General features: G+C 35.9%; 1 protein-coding gene across 5 annotated transcripts in view; it reads left to right on the forward strand.

The window, feature by feature from the left end:
- The window catches only part of N (neurogenic locus Notch protein), a 246185-nt gene that overhangs the window by 203651 nt on the left and 15790 nt on the right, over positions 1-26744 (forward strand). For 3 of the 5 annotated variants that reach the window (XM_088224883.1, XM_088224910.1, XM_088224901.1), the window contains exons 8-22: positions 691-846; positions 3262-3462; positions 7764-7878; positions 8775-9064; positions 10618-10756; positions 14198-14350; positions 16049-16155; positions 16330-16443; positions 19345-19501; positions 20482-20714; positions 21541-21686; positions 22948-23096; positions 24162-24311; positions 24397-24536; positions 24622-26685. In XM_088224883.1, the coding sequence (XP_088081009.1) occupies positions 691-846; positions 3262-3462; positions 7764-7878; positions 8775-9064; positions 10618-10756; positions 14198-14350; positions 16049-16155; positions 16330-16443; positions 19345-19501; positions 20482-20714; positions 21541-21686; positions 22948-23096; positions 24162-24311; positions 24397-24536; positions 24622-26685 (4314 nt within the window). The remainder of the gene's footprint in view (positions 1-690; positions 847-3261; positions 3463-7763; positions 7879-8774; positions 9065-10617; positions 10757-14197; positions 14351-16048; positions 16156-16329; positions 16444-19344; positions 19502-20481; positions 20715-21540; positions 21687-22947; positions 23097-24161; positions 24312-24396; positions 24537-24621; positions 26686-26744) is intronic. The other 2 variants (XM_088224893.1, XM_088224915.1) reach the window with 1 other exon arrangement.

Here is a 26744-nt window from a genome sequence, read left to right on the forward strand (position 1 = left end):
AATAACTATAATATCATTATAAATATTGGATTTAGATTTTTGGTATTCCTCCATTACACATTTACGTATCGACTGAAATAATTTGTTATTAAATAATAAGTACTTATTAGGCTCAAAAAAAGCATTTTATTAGAAATCGGGGATAAATTACAAATATCATCAAAAGTATACTTTCAGTCAATCACGTAATCCAGTACGATATAGCTACTTAGTAGCTCTTGGGAAGTTGGCGCGGCTGCACGTTTCGCCAGAGTCGTTTCATGTTTTCAGCAGTTAGATTTGAAATATTATCATCTTTGAATTAAAATATGGTTAATTAAAGCCGTTCCCTATAAATATTCCATTTTTCCCTTTTTAAATCTCTTATTTTTTTAATGTGTAGTGACTACACAGCACCGTAATGCGCGGGTGTTTTTAGAACAGTAAGGAAAAGGTTAAACAAAATAAATTATTAATAATAGAATATCACGGATGTGTTAACTGCATACATGTTTAGACATTCGTTAGAAAATGCCCTAACAAGGCGAAACAATTGTCACAAAGTTTTTATTTTTATATTTGTACAAATAAAATAATGTGTTCCGTAGACTCAAATCAGTGTTTGATTTCTTATATTGTTTGATTTGTTATAAGTTGTTTGACTGACCCGTTTCTTGTATTTTCCTCCTTCATTTGGTCGTCATATTCCAGGGTTACTTTGCCACCTGGTGGACGCATGCACGTCCAGCCCGTGCCACGCCGGCGCGTACTGCGACACCAGCCCCATCAACGGTTCCTACACCTGCTCCTGCGCTCCCGGCTACAAGGGAGTAGATTGCGCTGAAGATATCAATGAGTGCGAACAAGGTAATGTCTATCCAATTATGCCACAGAGCCTTGTCGGTAAAAATAACCTTACGTCAATTTACACTTCCCGGGCCTGGGCGTGTACCGGATCAAGTCCAAAATTTTCATTTCGAGATCCAGCAAAAACTAAGTAAAAAAAAATCCCGACATTCATCTAATTATAATTATATTTGTTCATGTGAAACAAATGACAATTTATATTATTAACTTTCGATTTAACATCCAACATGCTAGCTTAATAATACATTTCATTACGTCTTTGATAAAAAATGTGGTGGATTTATCTGGATTTGCATAAAATCTAACCAACGTAACTCAACTTACTATACAGATTATTGATTTATTATTTTTATTCAGTCGGGTACAAAATATGCGAGTATTCCTTCCCGTTACTGTGTGAAATAGATAACTACATGTCAGACTGATTATGCAGCTAACTAAAATTAAGAGGCTTCGTTGTCCCATTTTTCAGACCCCAAAACTTAAATAAATTATTTATTTATTTTATTTATTTATTTATTCACACTCTTTATCAAAATACAATTCCATGTTCACTTTGCCCAGCTAACAAGGGTACATACCAGGTTCCAAGCTAGGCAATTACATTTTAATATATTATAAAAGTTAACAAATTTATATAGAGCACAGACAAACAAAATAAAAACTTATTCGGATACACATTTTGATTCATATACATACAGACATACACATATATACACATATATACACATATATACACATATATACACACATATATATATATATATACATACACCCATGCGCATACACATACATACATTCATAAAAACATAGACAATTTATTTATGCGAAACTTCATGGTTGCCAGATGGCAATAAATATATTTATATATTTTAAAATTATTCCTTATTTTTATATTTTATTTTCGACATCCAGTAAGAATCTCCAATCCGCGGCATGCATCAACCTTTCTGACTCCCTACGACCAATGTCATGAAAGAGCGAGGTCAACACCTTCCGCAACTCGACAACACTCCCGTCTTTCCACGATTCTGGCAAAAGGTTATGGACCTTTTTGCCTACGTAATAGTGTTGTCTCGATGCCAGAACAGTGTTGACCCCTTCACTTAGTATCAGATCCCTATTAGAGTATCTTGTATTATGGTTGTGGTTGACGCTTGGGTAAATGTCTCTCTTTATGTGTGTAACCACTACCGTTCTCAATATATACTGTTGAATAATATTCAGTACTCTGAATTCTTTGAAGAGCAAGTCACTTGGATAACGAAATGTTTTTTTTAAAATGACTCGGATTAAAGATTTCTGTGCAATTGCTACAGGTTCAAGGGCGGTTCAAACGGACATTGTCCATTTATACAATTTATAAGGTTTTAATATTACAATAAAAGAATAGTTAAAAACATTTTTTTTCAAAAGAAAAGAAGCATTGACCATTTATTTAGCGCTCAATAAATAGTCCAGATCTTTTCTTGATAGTGATGTGGCGTTCTATCCTCTCTGCCTACAAAAAGGTGTGATGGTTTGTTTGTTTGAATATATATGAATAAAAAAAATTGAAAACCACCTAAAAAATGTGGTTTTAGTGGTTAAATCAAAAATGCTGATTTTGAAGCTACGTCGTTGTAGTAATTACCTCACAATATTTATTTATTTATTATACGGCACAAGTGCCTTTTACAATATGAAATATAACAATATAATGAGTTAGTTAGATATACAAAAATTAAAAACTAAAAAACAATATTAAAACATGGGTATAAAAAGAAAAATAACATGAAAAATATATATATACATGTATGTATGTCAGCATACAAAATATATAAAATTAATAAACACCAGATCATTAGCATAAGTAGCTTTTGCAAATAATTCGTTAATCGTTACTATGGAACATCATAAAATATTTATAGAGAGATGATTTGAATTCACAGAGAGTCAAGTTAAAAATGCCGAAATGAGAGGTACATTCGTTTCCTAGTCTGTGTATACGCGGTATTGGGGAGTGACAAAGATAGTTAGTTTGAGAAGGGTGACAATAATATAGACTATTTTGTCTAGTTCTACGTGTTGGTGTATTAATATTTATTAAATCCAGGAGTTCGCAACAGTCGAATTTAGAATTAATGATTTTATATAAAAATATTAGGTCAGTTATTTTCCTGCGATCCTCCAGAGTAGGTAAATTCAAAAAGTTATACAAAGACATGTAGTTGATTTGTTCTATAGGAATATGCAGTTTGAAATAAATGAATAATAAAATTTTTCGTTATAACACATCCAATTTTAATGGTCTGATAGGATGACGCTTTGAAGATGAGGTTAACTTTGCCTTCATCAGTTTCGCTGTGGACCAATTTATCATTTCGTTACATCGCTGTCCACCCGTGTCGGATATAGATTCCAACTAAAGTGTAGAAATCTTCCTCGCATCAGGTTCCCCTTGCGAGCACGACGGCATCTGCGTGAACACGCCGGGCTCGTTCGTGTGCAACTGCACGCAGGGCTTCACGGGCCCGCGCTGTGAGACTAACGTCAACGAGTGCGAGAGCCACCCGTGCCAGAACGACGGCAGCTGTTTGGACGATCCGGGGACCTTCCGATGCGTGTGTATGCCTGGTAAGTTTACAATTCAATCTTAATTAATTGAGAACTTGATCCTATGCAAAATTGGATTTTAAAATTATTTTCTCAGACATGATAGCAATGAGAACATTTAATTGCATGGCGAAACTTCATTTAAATATGTGAAAATTATAATTACCCACGAATGTTGTCATGATTTTCAAATTAAGTGTGCCAATCAAAAACACTAATTTGAAAAATTCCACATATTTTGTAGAACTCATTCGTGGAAAGGGTAATGATGTGTGAATAGTTATGTCGCCTGTAAAAATGAATGCGGCAAATCAAAATTATAAATCTTTGAAAAAATCATAGTGGTGTCAAAATGATGTGAAACATTTGTAAAAATTGCAATGGTTAAGTAAACACTTGCGGTTATGCTGGCTGGAGAAATCAAATTCGTGTCTCTTATTTAGGAAATGCTGGCTATAGTTGTCAGTCTAAAAGACTGTGGTAGTGAAAATATGGCCATAGCCTACGTGAAACTGAAGTAATTATATGTAAGAAACCTCAAACCTCAGACAAAACTTACTCTTTCATACCGATAACCATAGAACTAACTATGGTTTTCATCCCCCTGTGCCCAGAATTCTCAGGTCTGCCAACAAACATACCAGTCTTGAATTCTTTGATAACAAGTTGTCTTCTTCAAATTAAATTATAAACACCTCTCTCCCGCTTCCACTCCCACCGAGTCTACTATATACCATTGTGTCTTTCTACTTTTCTTTATAATAATTTTCTTTGTATAAATATGTCCTTAAAATATAAATAAAAATAAAAAATAAAAAAAAAGATTTACTTTAAACCATCGACTACGGTCCATTTGGAAGGGATATATTAAAAAAAGTAAGATAGCTATGATACGTGTCCATATGAGTGAAACCTATGAGAAAAAATTGTCCGCGAACATTTTAAAATAGTTTGTGGTACATTTTTCATCATAAACTGATAGATGAAATTTCAATCTTATTATTTCAGAATATTTTGATACTGCGAATTGAAAGTATTTTCTTGTGATTGCATTTTCATTCTATTACATATTATGATCTACCAATTATAGTGTTCTCAAACACGGAAATAATGATTTCAATATTTTCCCATTGGTAGCCAGAGCGTGGGACCCGGCCAGGCCATTGTTTTTATTACGGATTATAATATATATTCTTTCTTTCCAAACGGCAGTTATATAAATCATGCTTGCCATTCTTCACCACGGTGTTCTGTGAGAAGTGATAATCTTATTGTATTATTGGCGATCTATAATATCATACAATGTGCATCTGCGTCACACTGAGAGTTTCAACTTTGACGCAACTCGAATGTTGCCCAATTAAAATATTAGAAATTTTATCTGAAGTGTTATTTTAAACATTCACCAATAAGTATATTCTCACTTATTTTTTAACACGGCTCTAGTTATTCATAAATTAATGCGTCTTAATGTTATATTTGACTTAAACATGAATTTTAATTAAGCAAATAAATTAATTATGGTTCTGTCTCAAAAAAAATAATAGAAAATCATCCTAAAATTTAAATATTATAGATATTGCAAAAATGTCTTTTATCTCAAGAAATACATTTAAAATTAAATTTGTTTTTTTAATTTAATTTGCGCTTAAAATAGTACAAATGATCGCCCCACTTGCCCGTTGTTGGCAGATGAACGCTCGTGATTGTCTGGTTCGCAGAATGTGTTAACTTTATGCTTTGCCACCGAACCCTATATAACTACAATCATAGAATTAAGAATAGTCCAGAAGGAGCGTAGAATCATATTTGAAAACATTGGACTGTGTCCAATAATCCCCCCACTATGCCCTACTTTCGCCGCGCGCATTCGTGATGTCCCCGCGTAATGTTGCTTGATGGGAAAAAAATAATCATAACACAAATGTAAGATAAAAAAAAGCAATCTGTTAATTTCTCTAAAATTTTATTGTGCACGCGGAAATGTTGATTGACACAACAGAGTTGATAAGTAAAGGGTCATTTAATAAGAGTAATTTAATTAATGAACTTTGAACTTAAAATATAAAACAAATTTTATTTCACATAAAACGGATATTTTTATATCATGTTAAATAATATTTGATGTTTTAAAGATAATGTCGGTCAAATGTCCACCACGGAGTTGTTTAATCCGAGGTCCAATTTTCATTAGTTCTCTCATTAGATGAGCAAAGTAGGGTAAAAAAAATTACCATTGAGTAATTTTTAATTTTGAACATGTTGGCCCAGAGACAAAATGTGGTACCTACCCACAGTAAGAAATGCAACATCTTAACCAGGGCCCAGTATGCAGCAAATAAATCCAACAAAGTAAATGTGGCGTAACCATTGTTCATTCATTATAATAAAATAAATAAAACATATTTGTTTTTAACCACTTTTTTTTTTCTACCAACCGATTTCAAAGCCTTTCAAGCTTCTTTATCAATCATTAGTTAACCATACCTTGATAAAGAAGCTTGTATAGCTTCGAAACCGGTCCAGTTGAAATAATTCAATCAGATGAATCTCACCCGCATAAATAAAGGTTTATCATAACTACTACACTTAACGTGCAATTCATTCTAAAAAAAAAAAGAGAAAGGAAATAAAGGGAAGATGAATGGAGAAATACATTAAATAGGGGAGATTTGAGGGGATGGCCATTCGACGGATAGGATAGCTAATTTCAGCAAGTCTAACAGCTCAGCATAATTATTAGCTGCTCTGTAGATGCTCACTGGGGGAGGGGAGAATGGTCATGGACCAAGTCATTGGAACAAAAGGCATAATAGTACTACACACGTGCGTTTCCAGAAACTATCTACTAACCAGCGGGCCACATGGCGACGATATCTACCTACTGTCTACAAAAGCTTCTCTTCGGACATCTATCTCCCTTTGTTAACCATGGAGTTGAAACAGTGTTTGATTTATTTAGTTTTTTATTGCTTACTTCTTGGCATGAACACTTGACCAATTTACTACTATACTCTATTTTTTATAAATTTATTGATATTGTTTTAACTTTGCTGGAATTCCTCTCATCCATGCGCTTTGTAGCTGCACGATGATTGGTTATCTAGCTTTAATATACCAACTTTAAAATACCTAAATTTTGTAAACGGGGTCTAGAATTCCAATCGTCTATGCGCTTAGTAGCAGCAAGGCGTGTTGTAATCTTACTCCTTTTCACTATTCATATTATTATTATTTTGTAATACACTAAATTTATTTGTCAATTTTTAAAATGTGTAAATGGGGGCTAAATTTCTAACTGTCTATGCGCTCTGTAGCTGCAAGACGTCCTGTAATCTAGCTCCTATTTGTTATAATTTTTGATTGATCTTAATTGAAAACGAGGAACTAGAATCCCAACCGTCCATGCGCTCTGTAGCTGCAAGACGTACTGGGATATTTATTAATTGTACAGCGCCCTTGAGGTGATTTTCACAAAAATGGCGCTTTATAAATTATCCAACTATATAATGGTAGGTGAAGTTTGTCCTATTGTACTCACACTGGAACACGTGTCGGAGTCTGGTGGTCCTTGGGGGTACAGAAAGTTTATTAGGGACAGTTATTTTGGGCAATCTATTATGGTGCATATCACTTTGTGCATTAGTGAGGTCAAAAATTGTCCTTCTGGTGGAGAGCAATGGTAACCTCAAGTTTGGTAGCAAATTTAATTTATTGGTTTACCCTTTTTGAACTGTATGTAGCGTAAAAACTTCCGCTGAACTCTTTCCAAGTTAAAAGAGTTGCAGTTGTACAAAGGGCTCCAGACTGACAATGCATATTCCAGTTGATGAATATATTGATTGATGAATAAATACTTCTCTGTAGAGATTTATTCTTGGAAGATTAATCTAAAAAACTTAGAAGATCGGACAAAAATTATGAGATTGAGGGTGATCATAAATATAAGGAATTTCACAGCCTTATATAGCCTCTCTAGGTAGCTCCATAATACAAACAAAAATATGCAACTAATGCATTGGAACCTAACCACAGAGATCACCAAATCTAAACGGGCGTGTATAACAAAATGTGTGAATGTGGAAGAAGATGTCAGGATAGACGCATGTGGCATTCCATTCTTTGCCTACCCTTAAAAAATATATTATTTCATGTCAAAATTTATTAAAAGCAGAGATTCTTTTAATGCTCCACAGTACTTAAAACAGGATATTTTAGTTGGGGAGGGCTATTAATTTTGTCTCTATATTTTATGTCTTGATTCAGTGATTTCGCAGTACCTATTGATTGAAATTGAAATGTGAACATGTGTTTTTTTCCAGGTTTCACCGGAATTCAGTGCCAAGTGGACATTGATGAGTGCGCCAGTAAACCGTGCCTCAATGGAGGAATCTGCTACGACCTTATTAACTCTTTCCGCTGTAATTGTGCTATAGGGTAAGTCTCATATTTCTGTCTGTTTCATCTGTACATATCGCTAATGTTTCTCATGTTTGATTAGAATGCATATCCCATGTCTTGTCTTCCCTGTCTTTTGTTTGCTGATGATGCCGCACTTCTTGCTAGCAGCTTCGAGGTTCTGCGATTCTTAGTTGCAAAGGTCAATGATGTATGCGGAAAGAGATTTGCTAAAAAATCATAAGTGGTTTTTGAAAGGGATGAAAGACAGTATGACTAATGTTAGATCATTGTAAATTTTTTCCCCTAAATGTTGGGAAATTTTATTTTTATAGTATCATTTTTTTTCTATGGCATCACTTAAAACAACTGTCATATAGATCGTGGAAAAATTGTTTTCCTTTTTAAACCATCTTTTTTATAAAATATTTTTATTGTTATGTTTTAAACATCGCAATTTAATGATATTAAAACTTTATTGTTCCTAAACGTTTGTCAACTGCGCGTATCATGATTTGTACAAGTCAATATGATGTTTTTGTTCAAATTAAAACTAAGACAACCCTAAAGGAAGACATTTAAACAAAAATGTCAATTTCGAATTTAGATTAAGACAATAATTTATCCTTTATTAGTTGTTTACCTGTTTTTATTCTTCATTCGCGTGGCACATGCGGTGGCACGCGGGCTGCAGCATCATTATTACGACATAATTTTGGCTTTTTTGACACATCGATTGAATTCCGAAAATTATTAAGCGTAAAACCGGGATGATTAAAATTGTAAAAAACGTTGATTGGGGGGAATATTTGTATGAGAACGTATGAAGAAAAATGGGTCCAGAACATTTCGGTGAAAAAGCGAAAAAACATAAAATCGAGGTACGTAAAAACAAGGTTTTACTGTAGATATAATTTTTTTCTGTTATTTTTCAGATTCACCGGCCTGCGTTGCCAAGTAAACATCGACGACTGCATGTCCAACCCCTGCCGCAACAACGGCGTGTGCCACGACTCCATCGCGGGCTACTCGTGCGAGTGCCCCCTGGGCTACACGGGCATGTCGTGCGAGACCAACATAAACGACTGCCAGTCCTCGCCGTGCCACCGCGGCGAGTGCATCGACGGCCAGAACAGCTTCACGTGCAACTGCCACCCCGGCTTCACGGGCCTGCTGTGCCAGACGCAGATCAACGAGTGCGACTCCAATCCCTGCCAGTTTGGAGGTGAGATCAGTCTTGTGTTTAACGCGTTAGAGCAGGGATGGCGAACCTTTTTCGCAAGTGAATCAATTTTTAAAAAATATTTTTAATCCTTGCCAGGGGGCACATAGGTCAAGTAATTAAACCAAAAAAATCTTTTCTATTAATGTTCCTTCCAAAGTTCTAAAGAATAACCCTCTTCTTCTTAATCCTCTTGTTTCATCTAATTATAGGCAATATTCATATTTATGGCGAACTTTTAATAATATTTATGTACTAACATTATTTGCGAATAATCATAACATCACTTTTTATTTTTTATTAACCCATTGCAACACAAAGCCGGCAAATTACTGGCCAAGGTCAATTTATCACTGACCCACTGGTTTGTCTTTGAAGTGATTTTTTTTACATTAAAACAGAATGACAGTAACTTTATTCATAAAAATGACATAAATAAGTATATTTCGGTTTGATTTCAAAATAAAATGTAATAATCACAATTTTTTAACATTATTTATTACAAAACATTAATTTAGTCATAATGTTATTTTAATAAAAAAAAGTGTCTTAATTAAATAGTGTATTGTATGAACAAACAATGCCATCTTCATTAGTGGTGCAATGGGTTAAAAGAAAGCTTAAAATAAATGGTTTGGTTTGTTGTTTTTTTAATATAATTACAAGTTTTACAAAATTATTTTTTTATACTTACGCCCCCACACACACGCACTCTCTCCCTCATTCATTCCCACACGCACATGTACCCTCTCCCTCATTCATTCACACATACACACATTCACATACACATGAATACAAACGTCACACACATACAATTACGTAAACTCTTTTTTTTATTTTTTTTATTTTATTTCATTGGAAAGCCAACAGACATTTATAAGAATCAATTATCAAGGCTGACTTAAGCATTATCGACAAAATTAAGAAAGGTCTTTTGCGATGGTTCGGTCATGTGGAGCGAATGAATGATGAAAGAACGGCTAAAAAGATTTATGATGCGAATGTGTCTGGTTGTAGAAGTCGAGGAAGGCCGAGAAAGACATGGCATGATCAAGTACAACAAATTCTTGAAAGTGGTCATGTGAAAAGTCGGAATAATCGACGTGCGTGCATGAGAAGATGTATGAATGTGAAGGAAGCAAAGGAAGTGTGCCAGGACACAGTGGTGCGGCGTTCTATCCTCTCTGCCTACCCCTCCGGGGAAATGGCGTGATGGTTAGTTAGTTAGTTAGTTAGAATCAATTATACCATAAATACATATCATAAAGTCCAATTAGAGGCTTCCACATAATATTGTTATTGTAAATGTTGTCACATAAAAATTACACATAACATAAAATAAGTAATCATACAAAACTTATAATATTACTAGAAATGTAAATGAATATTGGTCACACAGTTGCACATTACAATAAATATATTATGTGTCATTAGATTTACAGTGGATTTTTTTAATTGGCTCTAGTATTGTTAATATTTTTCTACTTATTTTGTTTATGTAATAGCTGTAAAAATCCCAAATAAAATAAAATAAATTATAATTTTGTTCTTTTCAGGACACTGCGAAGATCTGATAGACGGCTACCACTGCCGGTGTAAGCCGGGAACATCGGGACCAAACTGCGAAATAAATGTCAACGAATGTCATTCCAATCCTTGCAGAAACGGGGCACGATGTATCGATGGAATCAACAGGTAAAACTAAATAAAATACTCCCCATTGATCAGTACAATGTAATCTTTACTTTCAACTTCACCGGGTCTAGATTTTCTCGCACATATAATGTCATTAGTTTATTTAAATAATTTTACATAAGATTTGTAAATTTTAAATTAAATATTCCCTTAGATAACATAAATTACACGTATTTATTAGACACTTTAAATTTAATTTTATTAGAAGATCGTAGAAAAATAAATGACCTCCTTTTTTTATTTTAAATTTTAAATTCGGAGCTCGATTGTTGTGAACTCCTGAATCTCATTAACTTCAAAATACCTAATCGAGTCACTAGAAGTACGGAGTTGTTTGCAACTACGAGTGCATACGCGGGTACTAACTATGCACGACACTCTCCCATTCCGCGTTTACATTCCTTAGCCAACAAATTTACTTGTGAAATAGACATTTTTAATACGACAATTATCAATTTTAAAACGTTCTTAAATGCACTGTTTGAAACAAATTATTAATGTCGTAATAAAACAATTCTTTCTCTGTTTTTGATGTGTATTATTATTATCTTATCTCTTTCTGATATTAATTTATCAAATATTTTTGTGTACCGTATATTATATTATTTTCACATATATACTTACTGTTAACTAATTTTCATTATTTGTTTTTAACAATAATTTGTTGATACCATTTTTTTTTTTTTATACTTATAAGTATATGAAAATGTATTTATTTTTTTGTTTGAATTCTTTACAAGTTATTTACAATTTGCTTTTTAATTCAATTACTTTTATTATATCCATATAATTTTTTTTTTCTTTTTTACTATGTAAAGTTTCACTTTTTATTTTGCATGGCAGTATGCTTCTTATTGTTTCTAAATGTATACAAAAAAGCATTGTTTATCTTTTAAATTTTTACGCACTATGTTTGTACTTAACTGTATATTTTTTGTAAATGCCCCTTGGGCGTATTGTAAAATTAAATAAATAAAAAAAAAAAAAAAAAAAAATATTATTATAATTATTATTTTTTCTTTCTTATATTAAATCAAAATTGATCAAATGTCACTTCTCTCCTATCTTTACTTACCCCTGCAGTGATTCATTATGTAGGAAGATTTCTGAGTGAGAATGGTGTGAACTTTTAGGAGGCTGCTCTATTCCTACTCGGATCTTCTAAAAATCCCAGTATACGTAAATTTATTTACATGGGTGGCCGAGATCATCCTTCATAGAATGAATTGCCAAAAAAACAAAAATTCTTGATTCATTTGATTTCAAAATCGTATACACCATTTACATATATAAACCCTTCTTTAAACTGAATTTATACTTTTTTCTTCCATGCAGCGATTACAGAGTGTAAGTCTTTTTTTTGTATAAAACTGTTATTATAAAGTTTATATTTGAAGCACTAACTTTGTGGTTATTCATTATAATAAAATAAATAAAACAACTTTGTTTTTAAGCACTAATTTTTACCACGTGTAGTATTTAGTGAACATGATAGAAATAAAATAAAAAGGAATCAATTCATTAGTTACGTAAACCTTGACAAAGAAGCTTGTTTGCTTTGAAACCGGTCGGTGAAAAATAAAAATTAGTGGTTAAAAACAAAGTTGTTTTATTTATTTTATTAAAACTGTTATTGATTGATTTGATGTTTATTTTGTAGAACTCCATATTTAAACTCATAATAAAAGAAATCAAACACTGATTTGAATCCACTGAACACTTTATTTTATTTCGTCTTGTTAGGGCATTTTCAATTTACCTATTAAACACTTAGCCTTGCCCTTAACTATTGGTTTTCCCCACAATTATGATTAATGTACACGCTTTAGTTCATAAGATTAATGTTTACTTAAGTACCTTGAATTGTATAACTATATAAGGACATTCAATCCATCTAATCTTCACAGTAGTTTGAAAATGCCATAACAAGGCAAAACAATTGTCACAAAAAATTTTGTTTTAATATTTCTAAAAATGAAATAAAGTGTTCAGTAGACTCAAATAAGTGATTGATCTCTTATATTATAAGTAAAACACTGTAATGTTTGTCGGTTCTGTTCCCAAAAACAATCTAGGTGTGTTTTGTGAATTAATTTAATTTAATTAATCATTAAATTAAATGATACATAGTTATTATGTGAATGGAGTTATATTTAAACAAGTAGTAAAATTTGTGTATCTGGGAAGTATGTTTACTAGGGATGGATTGACTGAGAAAGATATTGAAAGGAGGGTGAGTGCCGGGAACAGCGTGAACGGTGCACTTAAATCAACCTTGGCAAATAATTTTTTGTCTCAAGAGGCAAAATAAGCAGTTCACAATGGAGTCCTGGTGCTGACCCTGATGTATGGGAGCGAAGTATGGACTTGGAAAAAACAGGGATGAAAGTAGGCTGAATGCTGTCAAAATGCGATCTCTCGCGAATGTGTGGTAAAACTATGTACATTTGATAGATGCAAAAATGTTGAGATCTGTATATTATGTAAGGCTGAGGACAAGCATTATCGACAAAATCATTAAAGGAGCTCTGCGCTGGTTTGGACATGTAGAGCGAATGGACAGCGAAAGAACGGCTAAGAATATTTACAATGCGAATGTTGATGGATGCAGAAATAGAGGACGACCGAGAAAGACATGGCATGACCAAATCCAACAAATACTTGAAGATGGACATGTCAAAAGTCGGAATAATCGCTGTGCGTGCATGAGAAGATGTATGAATGTAGAGGAAGCTAGATCTGTATGCAAAGCTAGAGTGATGTGGTGTTCTATCCTCTCTGTCTACCCTTACGGTGAAACGGCGTGATGGTTTGTTGTTGTTGTTGTTGTAGTTATTACTATTTTTAAAAGTAAAAATGCAGAAGTATTCTGTCATCGTTAAATTGTGTTTCTTTTCTGTCTTATCAATGTATTTTCCCGTACTTTGCTGACATTTCTGCATGCAATTTGTTTCGGGCATGTTCCATTCCGACAGAGAGGGAAAATTTTTGAGAAGGGGATATGGAAGTCTAGGCATTTACAGGGCTTATGACCTGTCACACTGTGTAACATTCACTATTCTGCCCATGTTTGAACATCCACATTTCCTCAAATCTTCCATCCGTTGACTTTTGTGAAGTAAAAGAGCTGAAACCTTTATCACGTGGGTGAGATTCATCCGGCTGAACCAAATCACCTACTAGGCAACGCCTGAAAACAGTTTTCCAATTTTTATACTTCTTCTTTTACCAGGTAGTAATTCAACAATGTTTGATTATGTCCAAATGCTTGCTGACTGGCTGGATTTCACAGTGTGTAAAGTGGCCACTTAAACCAGCCAATGACAGGTCATAAGCCCTGTAAATGCCTAGACTTCCAAATCCCCTTCTCAAAAATTTTCCCTCTCTGTTGAAATAAATTTAAATATGTTCCATTCCACTTACAAGTAATTGTGTCTCCAGATACACGTGTGAATGCATCGCCGGCTTCACGGGTCTGCACTGCGAATCCAACATCAACGAGTGCCTTTCCAATCCCTGTGCCAACGGCGGTGCCTGCGTGGACCTGATCAACGGATTCCGCTGTGACTGTCCTCGGGGATACTATGACGCGAGGTACTACTCAACACTGATCTTTTAGAAATTTAGCTTACTTCATTGTCAATATACATTAGAATTGCTTGCATTACAATTTTTGATGCTATTCTAAGTCTTTATCTGATTGAATTGGTACAACGGGGAGGCATTATTATTATTATTATTATAGATAACTTATATAGCGCCATTTTCGTAATAAAAAACATCAAGGGCGCTTTACACAGTGATTCTATTGTTAAATTAATTTAATTGAAGCTTTTAAATTTGTAATTTAATTAAAACAATTTATTTTGCTGTCACATGCTACGTATTTACTCAAATGATTTAGAGAACAAGTGGGTTTAGTTTTTTCCGAAACATCACTTCACAGCCTCGCACCTCTGTTGGGAGAGCATTCCATGCCATAGGGCCTGCGACCGCAAATGCGCGTCCACTAAATTTAGTGCGCTGTTTGCGTAGAGGTATAATAACTTTTCCTCTCGCCATAGATGTAGCTGATCTAAGCGTGAGACGCCTGTCAGCTAGTTCATCTGGAATGCATAGTTCCCTTAGATATTCCGGAGCCGAGTTGTGCAGTGACTTATACATAAGCCAACAGAGTTTGTATTCGACCCTCTGTGGAAAACGTGGCCAGTGTAGTTCCCGAAGTAGTGGAGTAATATAACTGAACTTAGAGATTCCGAAAATAAGTCTCGCTGCAGCATTCAATACAGATTGTAGGCGAGTTACAAATGCCATTTTTATTGGTATTTATTGAGACGATCGAAAAAAATATTAGTTAATTTTATTATTTTTTTAAAATTAAAAAATGATAACCTAACATTTGATTATGTGTAACTGGCATTATTAATAAAATGATTTAGGAGTTATTAAGCGTTGTTTTAATACAGCTATGGTTGTAAGTTGTCAAAAACTTGTAGAAAAATTAGTTAAATCAAGTTGTGGTCCCGTGGCTAGTGTTGCGGACTCACTCAGATCAGAGATCTGAAGTTCGAACCCCCACCTACCCCAACTTGATTTCCATTTTCTAATAGTAAGTTATTTACAACTCATTGAAAATGGCTACCAAAATTGAAATATTTGGATAAATTGTAATAACACTAATATATATTTTTTAAATAAATAAAATTAACAAATAAGTGGAAGTGTACCAAGTATTCTTAATTAGTAACATAAATGACCAAATGCCAACCTTTTTCAAGACTTTGGCCCCACTAATTTCTCTTCTGTGTGATTTTTGGTAAAAAGTCATTAGTAAAAATATATTACAATGGGTATAGTAATGGAGAATGCACGTGTGTTATCTGTTCATTTAATCTATTAATTTTGAGAATTTCTAGTTTGTCAAGTTTATGGCCTTTAGGTGCAATATGAATTATTTTTTTAATAAAAGAAATGTTTATTTTCTATTAAATGATTGGCAAAATTTGAATTATCTTTATTATTAGACCATGATTGTAAATGCTCTTTTATGCGTGTTTTAAAAGCTCTACCCGTTTGGCCTACGTAACATGTATTTTTACAGTCATTACAATTAAGAAGGTAAGTTCTTGACCAGGAAAACTTCACTGAAACCGGTCACTGGATATTCCAAATTTGTGGATTAAAGTATCACTCGTCTTTTAGATTTCTTTAATAAATTACAATGAACTTCCATCAAGAATTTTCACTTACAAACTTAAATGTCCAAAATTATAATTCTGATGTTTTTTTCAGGTGCCTATCTGATGTAGATGAGTGTGCTTCAAATCCATGCCTCAATGGGGGATCCTGCGAGGACGGGGTCAATCAGTTCATCTGCCACTGCTTACCAGGATATGGAGGTTTGTATATTGTGATGCAGAGATGACATAATTACCGCCTACAGGTTTAGCTGACTACGTTAAAGATCAAAGGATAAAATAAATTAATTTTAAACAAGAGCCCCATTTTTGGACGTATTTTTTATGACAGTTAACAAGAAACGGATAATTTATAACATTATGGTTATTTTCTAGGAAAACGCTGTGACATTGACATCGATGAATGCGGTTCCAACCCTTGTCAGCATGGAGGAGTTTGCGTTGACCGACTGAATGCATATAAGTGCGATTGCGTTTTTGGATATACAGGTAAGAAAATACATTTGGAAGTTTTTGAAATCTTATTTTTTAAAATTTATAATAATTTTATTTGTATCTTTTTTTTTAAAATTTATAATAATTTTAATTTAACAAAAATATTTTTTTTTTTTTTAAATATATTTGGACCCCTGTATTTAGTAGCCTTACGTGTCATGTACAAGGCTAAGGTACTCGGAAAAAAAAAAGTTTGCGTTTGTCTTGGAAATGGGATGTTCGATCACTGATTTTGGTTTATTACCTTTATGAGTCCAATCACCATTGTTTCAAAGTTCAAGAACAATGGCGCGTGATAACTACTTTTTACTACAGTGTGGATATCTGTTAAGGATATTCCATCTTTCCTGCATTCTGCTTCAAGATTATGGCGTTGCAAACTGAAAAATGGGCACTGAAATAACAGATGTTTTATACTCTGTGAAGAAATATCATCGCATGGACAATAGTCATCATTCCTTAATTTAAACCTATATAGATAACTTCTCATAGCTCCGTGTCCGGTAAAAATTTGGGTCGTTTCGAAAGTACTTTGGTGATGATGACGAGGAGCATACTTATTAAAGATGACTTAAATTGATATTTTTTAGCCTAATGTCACCGTGACTGTATGAAAGAATTGAAAGATTTACAAATGGGAGCAAAAATGGCTGATTTAAATTGCAATTGTCCTTTGTATGCTGATGGTGCCGTGCTTCTTGCTAGCAACAAAGAGGACTTCAATTCTTGGTAACAAAAAACAAAGGTCTACGATGTATGCGAGGGAAGTGATTTGCTGATGAATGTTGTTAAATTAAATGTGATGATTTTTGATTGGAACGAAAGTACAGTAAAACCTCGTTTTTACGTTACTCAATTATGTTTTCCCGCGTTTTACGCCGAAACATTTAGGTCTCATTTTTTTTCCATAAATTCTCATTGAAATATTCCCCAAACTAACGTTTTTCATAATTTCGGTTTTATGTTGAAATTTTTTTGAAACTCATTCGATCTGTCAAAAGACGCTGGCCGAGCCGCGCGCCGCTGCGTTTGCCCAAAATGGAGAATAAAATCAAGATAAATAAAAAAATGTGTAAATTGTTGTCTCAAACCAAATTCAAAGTAGGTTCAGTGTAATTGACCATATTGTTTGAGGGTCTAATTTTGACATTTTACTGATTTATGACACGTGGTTGATGCATCTTTAGGAAGAATGTCTTTACATCAATAAATCACGATGCAGAGAGTTTAAAAATTTGGCAATAGAAATATTATTTGAAGTTATAAACATAATTTGGAAAGAAGATTGTTTAAACAGTTATCATAAAAGTGTGAAACAGTTTTGCCGCGATGTAAATGACAGTTGCACTTCCGTGGTGCCATACTAAAAGAAGTGATACCATATAAAAAAAAAATGCCAATATTTAGGGAAAAAATCATTGTATGCATTTTATACAAATTCAAATTTTTATTTTCGTGTTTTTAAGGTTAAGTACATAAAATTATTTCATCATCATCATCATCATTCCCTATCCGCACCTAATGGTGCATAGGGCACTGCATTGGTGCACCAATCGCAGCGTATCTTGATCATTTTTGTTACATGAAGGTAAGATGATCAGTCTTACGCTTCAGGTATGAGTCCCGGGACTATGAAATATTTTAGTGTGAAAACACCCTTATTAAATAAATATTTCATATTAACCCTGTCGGGAATCGAACCCGTGACCTCTTGCATGGTAGGCAAATGCGCTGACCATTACACTGCGAGGCCGACAATAATAAATAAAATAATTGAAACATGCTTTATTTTATAATTAAATAATATAAAAACACTGGGATTGAAAAGTTACATAATATTTTTAATGAAATCATAGGAAAATACGAATAGTCCCTAATTATGACCGTTTTTATAATTTTTCTGCAGTTTTTTATTTCCTCACTTTAGCGTTTCCCTCAGTTTAACACTTATTTTTGCTGCATCTTTGAAAACTGTAAAACAGGGGTTTTACTGTATGACTAAATGCGAGATCATTGTGAACTGATATATTCTGAATCAGAATTTGTGTATCTGAGGAAGACTGAGAATGTTGAAAAAATATTAAAAGGTGGATGAGGGCCTCAACAGGGTGAAAGGTGCATTTAAATCAACCTTAGCAAGTAAATGCTTTTCCGACCTGGTACCGACCCTTATGTATGGGAGCGAAGTATGAAGTTGGAATGATAAATTAATGGAGAGACCATTCCGCGTGATATCTCCTAACAAATTATTATCTCCCGCTTGACTTTTAACTCTTAATTTAATTTTTAATTTTATCTTTCAATTTTAACTTTTTGATTTTAATTCCTAATTTTAACCCTTAACTTAAACTTTTAACTTAATTTTAATTTAAACTTTTCATTTTAACTTTAACTTTTACTTTTGATTTTAATTTTAGCTTTTGATTTCCACTCTTAATTTATACTTACTTACATCTACTACCTGCATCTAATAATTTATTGTTGGTTGTGATTTTTCACAAATAAATTTAAATGTTCCTGGAAGCGGAGAGAGAGGGGGGAAAGTAGAGTAGCTATACAATGTCTTCTCCTTTTTATGTACTTTTTATGTAATATTTTAATTTTTACTTTTTTAGAATTCAATTATTTTTCCCCTCTCCTCCTGCATTCATAATAAATTAGTGTGAAATCTGTAGTTGGTCTTACTTTTTTTAATTGTTCTTTTGTACCTTGTTTTATATAAAGACTGTATGATTTCATTAATAAATAAATAAATAAAACTTGCCCCTGACAGTATTTTTTCTTCCCAATAATATTCCAAAATCTGTTGAATTTGTCTCACTCCAACAGTTAAAACAGATCAGGGATTAAATTCGACTCAATTTTTATCGATGAACTGTGTTTAATTTCTTTTAGGAATAAACTGCGAGACCAACATTGACGACTGCGTGAACAATCCGTGTCTGCACGGTGGTTCGTGTATAGATCTAGTGCACGACTACAAGTGCGTGTGTGTGTTACCGCACACTGGAAGCAACTGTGAGGATACACTGGATCCGTGCGCTCCCAACAAGTAAGTAATGTTATAGAGCAAACACAATTGTCATTCAATGTTTATTTTATATTAAAGAAAATTGTACATAGGTTGGAGTTCAGTAATCGGTAATTCGAACAGCGATGATCTAATTAAATCACAATAATAATTATTAACACAGTTTAACATTCGCGGGGTTCACTGGTTGAGAATCACCGGGATTCTGTTTACACTTGACGGATGAGATTTATGACGTGCACCGGACTTCGACAAAGGGACAAACATCTGGTGTCAAGATTATGCTCGGGCACTGGCTTCATAGGAATGGTTGATAAAACTACCTTGCAAGTTGAATACGGAAGGGCTCAAATAAGAGCGCACATTTGTAACAATTGCTTAGTGAGTATTATGCAACTCATTACTTGAATTTCCGTCAAGAATAATCTTAGGAAGCTGACTAAGTACATGAGTTGTTTCAAAATGCATGAAAGCGGCTGCTTGTAGCTTAGTCAAGCCTCCATGGGATTAACCCTTTTCGAGTGTTGAGAGCCATCTCCCAGTACCAGGACTGTTCCAAAATACATGAAAGCGGTCTGATAGCTGAGGAGATGAACTCCCGGTTTGAAAGCAAATATCTTGTACCATGTCTGTTCCAAAATACATGAAAGCGGTATGATAGCTGAGATAAATAACTCTGCCTTCCATAGCGGGTGCACGACCTTTTATAGGTGAACTTTGGTGACTATTCTGGTGGTGATGATTTCCTTCAGGCCTCTGCGGGGGACGAAGCGCGCAGGGGTAGCCAGTCAGCTGCGATGTTAGAAGAGTAACGTTGTGAGGCCGAGATAGCGATAGCTCTAGAGTGTATCGTACCTGTATTGTAGAAGTGCGAGTGTATCGTAGAGTGTATCGTACGAGTGTATCGTAGAAGTTTGAACCAAAACACTCGTGCAAATTTTACAAGCTTCTCTTCTGAAGCCTCTCATATTTACGGCATAGTATATTTCTTTCATTTTCAGATGTCGCAACGGCGCTGTATGCTCTCCGTCCCAGTCGTACGAAGAGTTCTCCTGCGCGTGTTCCAATGGCTTCACCGGCAGCTTGTGCGCGATGGACATCAACGAATGCAACGCGGGGGCGCCGTGCCGCAATGGCGCTTCGTGCGTCAACACGCCCGGCAGCTATCACTGCGTGTGCGCCAAGGGCTACGAGGGGCGTGACTGCGCTATCAACACCGATGACTGTGCCACGTGTATGTTATTTTACTATTGCTTCACTATTTCATATTCATTTTGTCAGCTGCCATTTTCAACTTTCAATTTATCAAAGTGGTACAATCGAGTGAGTTCCGTTTGTATTTCTTGCCATCGCAGTGCTGCGATGTCAGTTGTGCGCGCGCATGTGATACTCACCCTGACCTATTAGAATGAGTTATGAGCCATAATGAGTTAACTGGCTGTTGTATACGCTTCGTGATGCTTGTTTAAAATGCTGAATAAAATTGGAGATAAAATTCCGGCTTTTAACATGTCCATCTTCGAGTATTTGTTGGATTTGGTCATGTCATGTCTTTCTCGGTCTTTCTCTATTTCTGCATCCACCAACATTCGCATTGTAAATATTTTTAGCTGTCTTTCGCTGTCCATTCGCTCTACATGTGCAAACCAAAACAGAGCTCCTTTCTTGATTTTATCCATAATGTTTATCTCAGCCTTACATAATGCGCGACGGATCTCGACATTTGCGCATCTATAACATAGTTTTACCACACATTCGCCTGAGAGATTGCATTTTGACAGCATTCAGCCTTCTTTCATCCCTGTTTTTCCAAGTCCATACTTCTCTCCAGAGTCGGGACCGGGACTGTGAACTGCTAATTTTGCCACAAACATTTATTTGTCGAGGTTTATTTTAGTGCACCGTTCACTCGGTTTCCGGCACTCACCTTCCTTTCAATATCTTTCTCAGTCATTCCATCCCTAGTAAACATAAGATAAGGGCTTTAATTTTTATTCAAATAAACGGCACTGAGCGTGTTTTACTTATTTAAATTGAAATACAATTGGGGTATTTTTCAGATCCTTGTCAGAACGGAGGCACCTGTCTGGACGGAGTGGGAGACTACACGTGCCTCTGTGTAGAAGGGTTCAGCGGTAAGCACTGCGAGGTGGACATCGACGAGTGCCTTTCTATGCCGTGCCATAATCACGCCACTTGCAACCAGGTATTTATCAATGGAAATTTTAAATTTACTGATTGTGCTCTTCACTAATGTTCAAATGGGAGTTTAGCAAGTAGCGCCATGAACATGGCATATTAAACATGTTTAATTAGTTTTTTTGTTAATCGTAGCGATCTGAGATGGGTTCGATGTTCATTTATTACTAATAAATTTGAAAGTATCGCACCAATCAAGTCACTTTATTGCTCCCTATGGTTAGAAGTCGTTTAGAATATATTTCTCCAGTCTGGTCGCTGGTCGCCCCATTATCGTGTACATTCTGATTCACTCGAGCGCGTCCAGAAGAAATTTCTAAAATATATTAATTTTAAACTTCATATTCCAGCTGCTTTATTTGATTATAATCAATTGTTGTCTTCAGCAAATCTTTTAAGACTTTCTGATAGAAGAATCCTAACTGACCTAATATTACTTTTTAAGGTGATCAATTCATTAATTGACTGTCCAGATTTGCCGGAGTTGGTGTGTTTCCGCGTACGTGGTCGACATACCCGCCACAGATCTCCTTTTTGTTCCGCAAGTTCTAGAACTAACTATCACACGCACTCGCCTATCCCTAGGCTCCATAGATATGGCAATCAGTATGAGGACAAGGCTGATATATTTGGTTCTGGACTTGATAGTTATAAAACGAGTCTGATTTCTTATTTTCTCTCGCAATATTATTCTTAAACTTTTCTTTATATCTAAAAATGTTTTTCCTGTTTTTGTTTTTTCATATTTATGTATTTATTTCGTTAATATTTTTGGTTGCTTTTGTGTATTTACCTACTTGTTACTATTGCTATAGTTATGCAATTTTATAATTTTTTGTTATGTTTTTATTTATGTATTTTTTTTTCATATTTATGTTCAATATATGTAATAGGCAATTTATGCCGTTTATGTAAAATAAATAAATAAATTAATAACTTCTGAAAAATTGCAACAAGGCCTCATGTCAAAAGCAGACAGAACCGAAGCGCATGTATGACAAGATGTATGAATGTGGAAGAGGCTAGGATTGTATGCCAGGATAGACGCGTGTGGCGGTCCATTCTCTCTGCCTACCCCTACGGAGAAATGGCGTGATGGTAGTAGTAGTAGTAGTAGCCTCCCACATCCTTTCGCCTGCGCATTCATACTCGAACTGAAGTAAAAATATCATTATGCTCCGTCTAAGAGTGAAGACCTGCACTAGTCTACCGCTTCCCACAGGGCGTGATTTGGTGTGACAAATATGAATGAAACACGTGTTTTTCAGTATGTGAACTCTTACACCTGCACATGTCCCCTGGGCTTCTCGGGAATCAACTGCCAGACGAACGACGAGGACTGCACCGAGTCCAGCTGCATGAATAGTGGCAGCTGTATCGATGGAATCAACTCCTACAACTGCTCCTGTCTTCCGGGGTAATTACTTTAGTAATATTATATGTATCTAATAATATATAAAATAATGTTTTTTCACTCTGGATAATTTAATTAATTAATTTAATTTAAACAAATGTTTTATCAATAGAGGTAAAAAAACTAAAAGCAAAATAAAGACAATTTAGCCTTGTCACTGATTGAAAATCTTTATGTATTTTTTACACATTTGCTGACACTTTTTTCTCGTACTACGATTCTTTTATATGGACACATATTTTTATTTTTATTTATGATATATACGGCCTAAGCCAATTACAATATGAAGAAACATAAATGCAAGAAACTGAACAAAAAGAACATAAAACTATTTAGCAAAGACAAACAAGGGCAAAACAATAATTGTATACAATATATTCATAAAAATGAAAGACCTAAGACTTCGAGCTAAACCATGCCAATTCAACTTTATCCCACACTGTTTAGTCGCGAAGAGATCTACGAAAAGCCGGAAGATCTATCCCGAAGAATTCCAAGTCGTGTGATGACTCGTAACTTTCTTTTTTTTTTTAATATTTCGCTACCAACTGGACTGTAGAAGATGATTTGCATTAAAGATGTGGAAGAAATATGTTGCTTCACTACACGACACAATATATTCTTATCCTACCATATAATTACTTCAGTTTCATGTAGGCTATAGCTGTTCTTTTCATTACCAATGCCTTTTGGACTGACGGCTTTAGCCGCCATTTTTACTTTTACAACTTAATTTGACAATTCTGTTGCTTGGGTTTATAAGGGCCAATGTCACAATTGTAATATTACAGGAGAGTAATTATTTAGCCATTTTGTGGCATTATAATGAACTGTTTGACATCTTTGATAACAAATATTAATAAAAAAACATTACAAAACATGTATGTGTGTATAAAATAGTTGAATATACAAGTTTTTTAATTGACATCGTCCCTCTACAAAATGGCGACAAGAAAAATATGAAATCTGATACAGAATTAATTTAAGCTTTGTTATGTTTTTTATGGAGTTTTAAAAGAGATGGCGTGACTGAGAAAGATTAAAAATATTTGCTGTTCTTTTTTGCAGATACACTGGTTCGAATTGTCAGTATCGAATAAATGAATGTGACAGCGGACCGTGTCTCAACGGAGCAACTTGTCACGATGAAATCAAGTATTACACTTGCCACTGTCCATACGGCTTTACTGGGAAGCATTGTGACGCTTATGTGGATTGGTAAGTTTCAACTTATTTAGAACAATCGGCCATATTATTGGAAAGGTAGTGAAGACAGATAAATTCATGTGTTTTTCTTTTGCAGGTGTGAAGGTAATCCTTGTGAAAATGAAGCCACTTGTATTCAGAAAGGTCATTTATACCACTGCGTGTGTGCTCCAGGTTGGTCTGGCAAACTGTGCGATGTAGAAATGGTCTCCTGCAAAGATGCTTCTATTCGCAAAGGTGAAAAACTTATCAATCAACAATTGTTTATGATTTAAATCCAATGTCAATGCTGATTCTAAATTGTTAATTTTAATTTTTACAGCTGTAAAACTCAAGGAACTCTGCAACAATGGAACTTGCGAAGACATCGGTAACTCGCATCGATGCCACTGTCTGGATGGCTATATGGGCTCATACTGTAATATCGAGATCAACGAGTGTGACTCGGCGCCTTGTCAGAATGGCGCTAAGTGCAAGGACCTCATCGGCTCCTACCAGTGTCAGTGCGCTCGAGGATTCCAGGGACAGAACTGCGAGCTCAACGTGGACGACTGTCGGCCCAACCCGTGTCAGAACGGCGGGACTTGCCACGATCTCGTCAACAGCTTCTCGTGCTCCTGTCCGCCAGGAACGCTGGGAATAATCTGCGAGATCAACACCGACGATTGCCTTCCGGATTCCTGCCACAACAACGGAACGTGTACTGACAAAGTCGGCGGGTTCGAGTGCAAGTGCCCTCCGGGTTTCGTCGGGCCGCGGTGTGAGGGAGATATCAACGAATGCCTTTCCAATCCTTGCTCCGACCCCGGGACTCTGGACTGCGTGCAGCTCGTCAACGATTATCACTGCAACTGCAAAAGCGGCCACATGGGACGACACTGCGAGAATAAAGTCAACTACTGCGCGACATCGCCGTGTCAGAATGGAGGAGTGTGCTCCACGGCAAAGGCGGGACACCATTGCCTGTGTATGGATGGCTTCTACGGCAAAAGTTGCGAGTTCTCGGGTTACGATTGCGATTCCGATCCTTGCTTGAACGGAGGAGCTTGCAGAATATCCGACGGCGGCGGATACGTTTGTGACTGTGCGGCCGGCGCTTCCGGCGCCAATTGCGAGATCGATTCTATGGACGAATGTCTGTCCAACCCTTGCAAGCACAGAGAAGCCATCTGCGAGAACAAGCTAGGCGACTACGCTTGCTACTGTCCTCCTATGTGGTCCGGGAAAAACTGCGATATTTACAGTCCTCAATTTAGAGGAGGAATGGGCAGACCTGTCATAGGCGGATCCAAAACCAACCCTAATGGGAATCCTTACGACATCGATCTTGAGTACCAGAGGGAACAGTGTATCAAGCGAGGGTGCCGGGAAAAGCAAGGAAATTTCCAGTGCGACGAAGAGTGCAATACTTACGCCTGTAACTTTGACGGAAATGATTGTTCTCTCGGAATCAACCCTTGGCGTAACTGCACAGCTCCCATCAACTGCTGGGAAGTCTTCATGGATGGAATCTGTAATGATGTCTGCAACAACCCTCAGTGCTTGTTCGATGGCAGAGATTGCGAGAAGTCGTTACAACCGTGCAACCCCGTTTATGACGCCTACTGTCAAACTCATTATGCTAATGGACACTGCGATTACGGCTGCAATAACGCCGAGTGCAACTGGGACGGCTTGGATTGCGAAAAAGAGCCGCCAGATCTAGCTGAGGGCGCCATTTCAGTTGTCGTGCTGATGGATATGAAGATGTTTAAAGAAAATCTCGTCGCGTTCCTCAGAGACATGGGACATCAGCTGCGCACAACGCTGCGCGTAAAGCAAGACAAATCCGGTAAAGATATGATCTACCCTTGGAAGGGATCCACCAGCACAGGGCTGCAAGACACGACGTTCGGCCGGACGCACAACATCGCGTTCACAGAGCGCATCGGCCAATCAGGCGTGATTGCCTACTTGGAGATCGACAACAGAAAATGCGTGATAAATGTCGACGCCGAGTGTTTCCCTTCTGCCAATGAAGCGGCGGAATTCTTGGCGGCGACGGCAGCCAGGCACACTCTCTCTTCCGGCTTCCCCATCTACCAAGTGAAGAGTGTGAACATTCGCCCCGAGGAAGACCCGAACCAGCCCGTCACGAGCATATCCTACGTCATCGGGGGGCTGACTTTCGCCATCTTCATCATCATGTTGCTGGGAGTGCTGGTCAACTCGCAGCGCAAGCGAGCCGCCGGGATCACGTGGTTCCCTGAAGGGTTCCTGAGGACCAACTCCGGCACCAGGAGGCGATCCCGAAGACGAGGACCCGATGGACAGGAGATGAGGAACATGAACAAGAACTCTTCAATGGCTTGCATGGATGTGGACATAAACGGCGGACACGGAATAAGTAAGTTAATCATTCTTCATTTTGGTTTTCATACGGATCCAATCGAGTCCTGTCTCTTA

Source organism: Micrasema longulum, unplaced genomic scaffold, assembly GCF_059751315.1.
Source record: "Micrasema longulum isolate JH-2025_06_02 unplaced genomic scaffold, ASM5975131v1 h1tg000034l, whole genome shotgun sequence".
Taxonomy (NCBI): domain Eukaryota; kingdom Metazoa; phylum Arthropoda; class Insecta; order Trichoptera; family Brachycentridae; genus Micrasema; species Micrasema longulum.